We start from the raw sequence: 10,000 nt of genomic DNA, 5'->3' as shown, positions 1-10,000 counted from the left end.
CCTCTCCTCAGACACTATAGGGTCCCTCCTCCCCTCAGACACTATAGGGTCCCTCCTCCCCTCAGACACTATAGGGTCCCTCCTCCCCTCAGACACTATAGGGTCCCTCCTCCCCTCAGACAGACACTATAGGATCCCTCCTGCCCTCAGACAGACACTATAGGGTCCCACCTCCCCTCAGACAGACTGTATAGGGTCCCCTAAACAGGTTTAACTTCTTATGGCTGCAGGGGCAGTATTGAGTAGCTTGGATGAAAGGTGCCCAGAGGTGCCCAGAGTAAACGGCATGCTCCTCAGTCCCAGTTGCTAACATATGCATAGTATTAGTAGTATTGGATAGAAAACACTCTGAAGTTTCTAAAACTGTTTGAATGATGTCATGTCTGTGAGTATAACAGAACTCATATGGCAGGCAAAAACCTGAGAAGAAATCCAAACAGGAAGTGGGAAATCTGAGGTTGGTCGATTTTCAACCCAGCCCCTATTGAATACACAATGGGATATGGATGAAGTTGCACTTCCTAGGGCTTCCACTAGATGCCAACCGACTTTAGAAACTTGAATGAGGCTTCTACTGTGTGTTCGGCTGCATGGTAGCTGAATGAGCCAGGTGTCTGGCAGAGAGCCAAGGGCTGGTCACGCGCAATTCACATGATAGCGACCTGCGTTCCATTGCTTTTCTACAGACAAAGGAATTCTCAGGTTGGAACGGTATTGAAGATTTATGATAAAAAACATCCTAAAGATTGATTGTATACTTAGTTTGAAATGTTTCTAAGACCTGTAATATAACTTTTTGAAGTTTTTGTCCGACAAGCTCTTTGATTTGTGTACCTAAGCCCTAACAAAAGTAGCTACTTGGACATAAATAATGGACATTATCGAACAAATCAAACATTTATTGTGGAACTAGGATTCCTGGGAGTGCATTCTGATGAAGGTAAGGGAATATTTATAATGTTATTTCTGATTTCTGTTGACTCCAACATGGTGGATAAAACACTTTTTTTTCTGAGCGCCGTCTCAGATTATTGCATGGTTTGCTTTTTCCGTAAGGTTTGTTTGAAATCTGACACAGCGGTTGCATTAAGGAGAGGTATATCTATAATTCCATGTGTATAACTTGTATTTTCATCTACATTTATGATGAGTATTTCTGTTGAATGATGTGGCCATGCAAAATCACTGGATGTTTTTGGAACTAGTGAACGTAACGCGCCAATGTAAAATCAGATTTTATTGATATAAATATGAACTTTATCAAACAAAACATACATGTATTGTGTAACATGAAGTCCTATGAGTGTCATCTGATGAAGATCATCAAAGGTTAGTGATTAATTTTATCTCTATTTGTGCTTTTTGTGACTCCTATCTTTGGCTGTTTTTCTGTGAGTTGGTGGTGACCTAACATAATCGTTTGTGGTGCTTTCACTGTAAAGCCTATTTGAAATCGAACACTGTGGTGGGATTAACAACAAGATTATCTTGAAAACGGTTTAAGATACATGTATGTTTGAGGAATTTTAATTATGAGATTTCTGTTGTTTTGAATTTGGTGCCCTGCACTTTCACTGGCTGTTGTCATTTCGATCCTGTTAACGGGATTGCAGCCCTAAGAGGTTTTAAGCACTCCTTCATTCCCATGTCCATCAAATGTGCAATATGTATTATCTAAAAGACTATATGAAAAGTGCGCAATGTGTATGATGGGTAACGTGCAATGTGTGTATTATGTTGAATGTGTAATGTATCGTTTGAATCTTCCCCTCAGGACACTAAAGTTCATCCTACACTATATCCAGCCATGTCTCACACATCTTCAGACTTCAGTTGAGATGTGTTGAGACACTTTGAGACATGACGTAGACACTATTCAAGACATTGTAAGATACATTTGACACCATCTGTGTCTAGCATTAGCATTAGCCATAACAATGACCTAGCATCATATAATTAGCCATTAGCTTAGCCTAGCACTTACCTGGGTAGTGTGGGGGAGGAGCGCAGAGCAGCACTGCCCCCTGGCCCTCCTTCACATACACCGCCTCTCTCTCCTCAGAGGAGAAGAAGTCCAGGTCTTGGAGAAAGAGAGGAGGGACAGAGAGAGGGCGGGGGGGAATAGAGAAGGCAAGGGAGAGTGACGGGGGAGAGTGGGGAGAGAAAGACAGAGAGAGTTCAGATTCATTAACAAGCCTGGATAATCCACTGTCACACTCTCCCTCGCCTCATTTATGTAAGAACACTGATCCTCCAAATACTCTTAAACCCTGTAACCTCTCTCTCAAAACCACTTCAAAACCAGGACCTGTGTTTAACTAGTTGGCAGGCTTGAAATTTGCAACTGTCATCTTTCAAAGTGAACTTACTATCGATTCAGCAGAAGTGATTCCATGTCATGCTACCCTCTACAAAGTTTGACCATTCAAATTCCATTTCCACAGCTGTTATGATGTGCCACTGCTGCCTCTCAATCACAGCTCCACTCACATAGGCATGACAGTTTAGCCTAGCCTAAGGGGCTGCTCTAAAAAAGTCATTTCATCCTTCCTGCCAATGATAATGTGTTACGTAACAATGGGGACGGGGATCCCGTCCAATCCACTCCACTCACATCCAAACTGGACAGCGGCCTCTCTGCTGACCACAGTGCCGTAGTCGTTGGTGGCCTTACAGGTGTACTTCCCAACGTGTTTGTTCTTGATGGGGTTAGAGATGACCAGGTTGCCTCCCACCAAAGTGTAGTGGTTGTCTTCATCCTGGTCTATATTCCTGCTGTTTAATCTCCACCTGAGGAGAGAGGAGGGGACACGAACATGTGCTCTTGGGCCAAAGGAGGTTCCCTAAACGACCACATTACAGTTCAAAACAAATTACAACTTTTACTTTTACTTCCATACATTCCTAAAGAAAATGATGTACTTTTTACTCCATTCATTTTCACTGACACCCAAATGTAAGCATTTTCATTGCTTATTAGGCCTGGAAAAAGGTTCAATTCACACACTTCTCAAGAGAACATCCATGGTACTACTGCCTCTAAACACACATGCTTTGTTTGTAAATTATGAGTGTTGGAGCGTGCCCCCGGCTATCTGTTAAAAAAAAATGGTGTCGTACGTTTTGCTTAATATAAGGAATTTGAAATTATTCATATTTTTACGTTTGATACTTATGTATAATTTAAACTAAATACTTTGGGACTTTTACTGAAGTAATATTTTACAGGGTGACTTTCACTTTTACTTTAATAATTTTCTATTGTTAAGGTATCTTTACTTTTACTCAAGTACATAGTCGAGGGACATAGTACAACACAGCACAGCAGGTGGGGTTTAGGGAGTGTTGGGGGGTGAGAGACGAGGGACATACAGTACAACACAGCACAGCAGGTGGGGTTTAGGGAGTGTTGGGGGGGTGAGAGACGAGGGACATAGTACAACACAGCACAGCAGGTGGGGTTTAGGGAGTGTTGGGGGGGTGAGAGACGAGGGACATACAGTACAACACAGCACAGCAGGTGGGGTTTAGGGAGTGTTGGGGGGGGGTGAGAGACGAGGGACATACAGTACAACACAGCACAGCAGGTGGGGTTTAGGGAGTGTTGGGGGGGGTGAGAGACGAGGGACATACAGTACAACACAGCACAGCAGGTGGGGTTTAGGGAGTGTTGGGGGGGTGAGAGACGAGGGACATACAGTACAACACAGCACAGCAGGTGGGGTTTAGGGAGTGTTGGGGGGGTGAGAGACGAGGGACATACAGTACAACACAGCACAGCAGGTGGGGTTTAGGGAGTGTTGGGGGGGTGAGAGACGAGGGACATACAGTACAACACAGCACAGTAGGTGGGGTTTAGGGAGTGTTGGGGGGGGTGAGAGACGAGGGACATACAGTACAACACAGCACAGTAGGTGGGGTTTAGGGAGTGTTGGGGGGGGGTGAGAGACGAGGGACATACAGTACAACACAGCACAGTAGGTGGGGTTTAGGGAGTGTTGGGGGGGTGAGAGACGAGGGACATACAGTACAAAACAGCACAGTAGGTGGGGTTTAGGGAGTGTTGGGGGGGTGAGAGAGACGAGGGACATACAGTACAACACAGCACAGTAGGTGGGGTTTAGGGAGTGTTGGGGGGTGAGAGACGAGGGACATACAGTACAACACAGCACAGTAGGTGGGGTTTAGGGAGTGTTGGGGGGGATGAGAGACGAGGGACATACAGTACAACACAGCACAGTAGGTGGGGTTTAGGGAGTGTTGGGGGGGGGGTGAGAGACGAGGACATACAGTACAACCCAGCACAGTAGGTGGGGTTTAGGGAGTGTTGGGGGGGTGAGAGACGAGGGACATACAGTACAACACAGCACAGTAGGTGGGGTTTAGGGAGTGTTGGGGGGGTGAGAGACGAGGGACATACAGTACAACCCAGCACAGTAGGTGGGGTTTAGGGAGTGTTGGGGGGGGTGAGAGACGAGGGACATACAGTACAACACAGCACAGTAGGTGGGGTTTAGGGAGTGTTGGGGGGGGGGGTGAGAGACGAGGGACATACAGTACAACACAGCACAGTAGGTGGGGTTTAGGGAGTGTTGGGGGGGGATGAGAGACGAGGGACATACAGTACAACACAGCACAGTAGGTGGGGTTTAGGGAGTGTTGGGGGGGTGAGAGACGAGGGACATACAGTACAACCCAGCACAGTAGGTGGGGTTTAGGGAGTGTTGGGGGGGGGGAGAGACGAGGGACATACAGTACAACACAGCACAGTAGGTGGGGTTTAGGGAGTGTTGGGGGGGGGGGTGAGAGACGGTGAGAGACGAGGGACATACAGTACAACACAGCACAGTAGGTGGGGTTTAGGGAGTGTTGGGGGGTGAGAGACGAGGAACATACAGTACAACACAGCACAGTAGGTAGGGTTTAGGGAGTGTGGGGGGGGTGAGAGACGGTGAGAGACGAGGGACATAGTACAACACAGCACAGCAGGTGGGGTTTAGGGAGTGTTGGGGGGTGAGAGACGGTGAGAGACGAGGGACATACAGTACAACACAGCACAGCAGGTGGGGTTTAGGGAGTGTTGGGGGGGGTGAGAGACGGTGAGAGACGAGGGACATAGTACAACACACCACAGCAGGTGGGGTTTAGGGAGTGTTGGGGGGGTTGAGAGACGAGGGACATAGTACAACACAGCACAGCAGGTAGGGTTTAGGGAGTGTTGGATGGGGGGGATGAGAGACGGTGAGAGACGAGGGACATAGTACAACACAGCACAGCAGGTAGGGTTTAGGGAGTGTTATGGGGGGAGGTGAGAGACAGTGAGAGACGAGGGACATAGTACAACACAGCACAGCAGGTGAGGTTTAGGGAGTGTTGGGGGGGGGATGAGAGACGGTGAGAGACGAGGAACATACAGTACAACACAGCACAGCAGGTGGGGTTTAGTGAGTGTTGGGGGGGGGTAAGAGACGGTGAGAGACGAGGGACATAGTACAACACAGCACAGCAGGTGGGGTTTAGGGGTGAGAGGAGGACTGTTACGTGTATGTGGCAGGTGGGTTGGCTCGTGCTCGACAGCTCATGGTGATTTTGGCCTCAGGTGACTCCTCGGGGTAGATGGTGTCGACCGGCTGATCCTCAAACACCGGCCCGTAACCTGTAGCATCGTCTGAGGAGAGAGACACACATCGTTAACGACTTAGCACCTAACGGTTTAGACAAACAGTACATGACATCATCGTAACACACACACTGGCACATTACCTGTAGCATCGTCTGAGGAGAGAGAGAGAGAGAGAGAGAGAGAGAGAGAGAGAGAGAGAGAGAGACTGTATATATATATAATATGATGTTTGTAATGTCTTTATTGTTTTGAAACTTCTGTATGTCTTATGTTTACTGTTAATTTTTATTGTTTATTTCACTTTATATATTCACTTTATATATTATCTACCTCACTTGCTTTGGCAATGTTACCACATGTTTCCCATGCCAATAGAGCCCTTGAATTGAATTGAATTGAATTGAGAGAGAGAGAGAGAGAGAGAGAGAGAGAGAGAGAGAGAGAGAGAGAGAGAGAGAGAGTGACAGACAGACAGACAGACAGACAGACAGACAGACAGACAGACAGACAGACAGACAGACAGACAGACAGACAGACAGACAGACAGACAGACATATATATTTTTTAAAGTATTCAGACCCTTTGCTATAGGACTTGAAATTGAGCACCGGTGCATCCTGTTTCCATTGTTCATCATTGAGATGTTTCTACAACTTGATTGGTGTCCACCTGTAGTAAATTCAATTGACTGGACATGATTTGGAAAGGCACACACCTGTCTATATAAGGTCCCACAGTTGACAGTGCATGTCAGAGCAAAAACCAAGCCATGAGGTCGAAGGAATTGTCCGTAGAGTTCAGAGACAGGATTGTGTTGTGTTGAGGCGCAGATCTGGGGAAGGGTACCAGAAATGTCTGCAGCATTGAAGGTCCCCAAGAACACAGTGGCCTCCTTCATTCTTAAATGGAAGAAGTTTGAACCACCAAGTCTCTTCCTGGAGCTGTCCGCCCGGTCAAACTGAGCAACCAAGAACCCAATGGTCACTCTGACAGAGCTCTAGAGTTCCTCTGTGGAGATGGGAGAACCTTCCAGAAGGACAACCATCTCTGCAACGCTCCACCAATCAGGCCTTTATGATAGTGACCAGACGGAAACCACTCCTCAGTAAAAGGCACATGACAGCCCGCTTGGAGTTTGCCAAAAGGCACCTAAAGACTATCAGACCATGAGAAACAAGATTATCTGGTCTGATGAAACCAAGATTGAACTCTTTGGCCTGAATGCCAAGCGTCACATCTGGAGGAAACCTGGCACCATCCCTACGGTGAAGCATGATTGTGGCAGCATCATGCTGTGGGGATGTTTTTCAGCGGCAGGGACTGGGAGACTAGTCAGGATCGAGGCAAAGATAAGCGGAGCAAAGTACAGAGAGAACCTTGATGAAAACCTGCTCCAGAGCCCTCATGACCTCAGACTGGGGCAACGGTTCACCTTCCAACAGGACAACGACCCTAAGCACACAGCAAAGACAACACAGGAATGGCTTGGGGATGGCTTGGGGACAAGTCTTTGAATGTCCTTGAGTGGCCCAGCTAGAGCCCGGATCTCTACCTCCCTCCCCATCCAACCTGACAGAGCTTGAGAGGATCTGCAAAGAAGAATGTGAGAAAATCCCCAAATATAGGTATGCCAAGCTCTTTGAGGAAAAGATCATGATTATTAGAAAGCAAATTACGGACTCCTCTTTAAATCTGCGTGTTCCTTCAAAGCTCAGTTGTCCTGAGTCTGCACAACTCTGCCAGGACCTAGGATCAAGAGAGACACTCAAGTGTTTTAGTACTATATCTCTTGACACAATGATGAAAATAATCATGGCCTCTAAACCTTCAAGCTTCATACTGGACCCTATTCCAACTCAACTACTGAAAGAGCTGCTTCCTGTGCTTGGCCCTCTTATGTTGAACATAATAAATGTCTCTCTATCCACCGGATGTGTACCATACTCACTAAAAGTGGCAGTAATAAAGTCACTCTTGAAAAAGCCAAACCTTGATCCAGAAAATATAAAAAACTATCGGCCTATATCGAATCTTCCATTCCTCTCAAATTTTTTAGAAAAGGCTGTTGCGCAGCTGCCTTCCTGAAGACAAACAATGTATACGAAATGCTTCAGTCTGGTTTTAGACCCGATCATAGCACTGAGACTGCACTTGTGAAGGTGGTCAATGACCTTTTAATGGCATCAGACCGAGGCTCTGCATCTGTCCTTGTGCTCCTAGACCTTAGTGCCGCTTTTGATACCATCGATCACCACATTCTTTTGGAGAGATTGGAAACCCAAATTGGTCTACACGGACAAGTTCTGGCCTGGTTTAGATCTTATCTGTCGGAAAGATATCAGTTTGTCTCTGTGAATGGTTTGTCCTCTGACAAATCAACTGTACATTTCCGTGTTCCTCAAGGTTCCGTTTTAAGACCACTATTGTTTTCACTATATATTTTACCTCTTGGGGATGTCATTCGAAAACATAATGTTAACTTTCACTGCTATGCAGATGACACACAGCTGTACATTTCAATAAAACATGGTGAAGACCCAAAATTGCCCTCGCTAGAAGCCTGTGTTTCAGACATAAGGATGTGGATGGCTGCAAACTTTCTACTTTTAAACAGAGATGCTTGTTCTAGGTCCCAAGAAACAAAGAGATCTTCTTTTGAATCTGACAATTAATCTTAATGGTTGTACAGTCGTCTCAAATAAAACTGTGAAGGACCTCAGCGTTACTCTGGACCCTGATCTCTCTTTTGACGAACATATCAAGACTGTTTCAAGGACAGCTTTTTTCCATCTATGTAACATTGCAAAAATCAGAAACTTTTTGTCCAAAAATGATGCAGAAAAATGTATCCATGCTTTTGTTACTTCTAGGTTAGACCTCTGCAATGCTCTACTTTCCGGCTACCCGGATAAAGCACTAAATAAACTTCAGTTAGTGCTAAATACGGCTGCTAGAATCCCGAATAGAACCAAAAAATGTGATCATATTACTCCAGTGCTAGCCTCCCTACACTGGCTTCCTGTTAAGGCAAGGGCTGATTTCAAGGTTTTACTGCTAACCTACAAAGCATTACATGGGCTTGCTCCTACCTCCTATCTCTCTGATTTGGTCCTGCCGTACATACCTACACGTACGCTACGGTCACAAGATGCAGGCCTCCTAATTGTCCCTAGAATTTCTAAGCACACAGCTGGAGGCAGGGCTTTCTCCTATAGAGCTCAATTTTTATGAAATGGTCTGCCTACCCATGTGAGAGACGCAAACTCGGTCTCAACCTTTAAGTCTTTACTGAAGACTCATCTCTTCAGTGGGTCATATGATTGAGTGTAGTCTGGCCCAGGAGTGTGAAGGTGAACGGAAAGGCTCTGGAGCAACGACCCGCCCTTGCTGTCTCTGCCTGGCCGGTTCCCCTCTTTCCACTGGGATTCTCTGCCTCTAACCCTATTACAGGGGCTGAGTCACTGGCTTACTGGTGTTCTTCCATGCCTTCCCTAGGAGGGGTGTGTCACTTGAGTGGGTTGAGTCACTGATGTGATCTTCCTGTCTGGGTTGGCGCCCCCCCTTGGGTTGTGCCGTGGCGGAGATCTTTGTGGGCTATACTCGGCCTTGTCTCAGGATGGTAAGTTGGTGGTTGAAGTTATCCCTCTAGTGGTGTGGGGGCTGTGCTTTGGCAAAGTGGGTGGGGTTATATCCTTCCTGTTTGGCCCTGTCCGGGGGTATCATCGGGTGGGCCCACAGTGTCTCCTAAACCCTCCTGTCTCAGCCTCCAGTATTTATGCTGCAGTAGTTTATGTGTGGGGGGGGGCTAGGGTCAGTTTTGTTTTATCTTGAGTACTTCTCCTGTCCTATCCGGTGTCCTGTGTGAATTTAAGTATGCTCTCTCTAATTCTCTCTTTCTTTCTCTCTCTCGGAGGACATGAGCCCTAGGACCATGCCTCAGGACTACCTGGCATGATGACTCCTTGCTGTCCCCAGTCCCCAGCTGCTGCTCCAGTTTCAACTGTTCTGCCTGTGATTATTATTATTTGACCCAGGACTACCTGACATGATGACTCCTTGCTGTCTCCAGTCCACCTGGCCGTGCTGCTGCTCCAGTTTCAACTGTTCTGCCTTATTATTATTCAACCATGCTGGTCATTTATGAACATTTGAACATCTTGGCCATCTTCTGTTATAATCTCCACCCGGCACAGCCAGAAGAGGACTGGCCACCCCACATAGCCTGGTTCCTTTCTAGGTTTCTTCCTAGGTTTTGGCCTTTCTAGGGAGTTTTTCCTAGCCACAGTGCTTCTACACCTGCATTGCTTGCTGTTTGGGGTTTTATGCTGGGTTTCTGTACAGCACTTTCAGATATCAGCTGATGTACGAAGGGCTATA

At 46.6% G+C, this 10,000-nt stretch overlaps 1 protein-coding gene across 2 annotated transcripts in view; it reads right to left on the bottom strand.

Moving 5' to 3' along the window:
• The window catches only part of LOC115115226 (contactin-1a-like), a 181,215-nt gene that overhangs the window by 55,230 nt on the left and 115,985 nt on the right, over positions 1-10,000 (bottom strand). For both annotated transcript variants that reach the window (XM_065022342.1, XM_065022343.1), the window contains exons 4-6: positions 5,542-5,668; positions 2,615-2,790; positions 1,985-2,080 (exon numbers count right to left, since the gene is read on the bottom strand). In XM_065022342.1, the coding sequence (XP_064878414.1) occupies positions 1,985-2,080; positions 2,615-2,790; positions 5,542-5,668 (399 nt within the window). The remainder of the gene's footprint in view (positions 1-1,984; positions 2,081-2,614; positions 2,791-5,541; positions 5,669-10,000) is intronic.

The sequence above is a fragment of the Oncorhynchus nerka genome, linkage group LG9a (genome assembly GCF_034236695.1).
Source record: "Oncorhynchus nerka isolate Pitt River linkage group LG9a, Oner_Uvic_2.0, whole genome shotgun sequence".
Taxonomy (NCBI): Eukaryota; Metazoa; Chordata; class Actinopteri; order Salmoniformes; family Salmonidae; genus Oncorhynchus; species Oncorhynchus nerka.
This window is presented reverse-complemented; position numbering and strand designations above follow the sequence as displayed.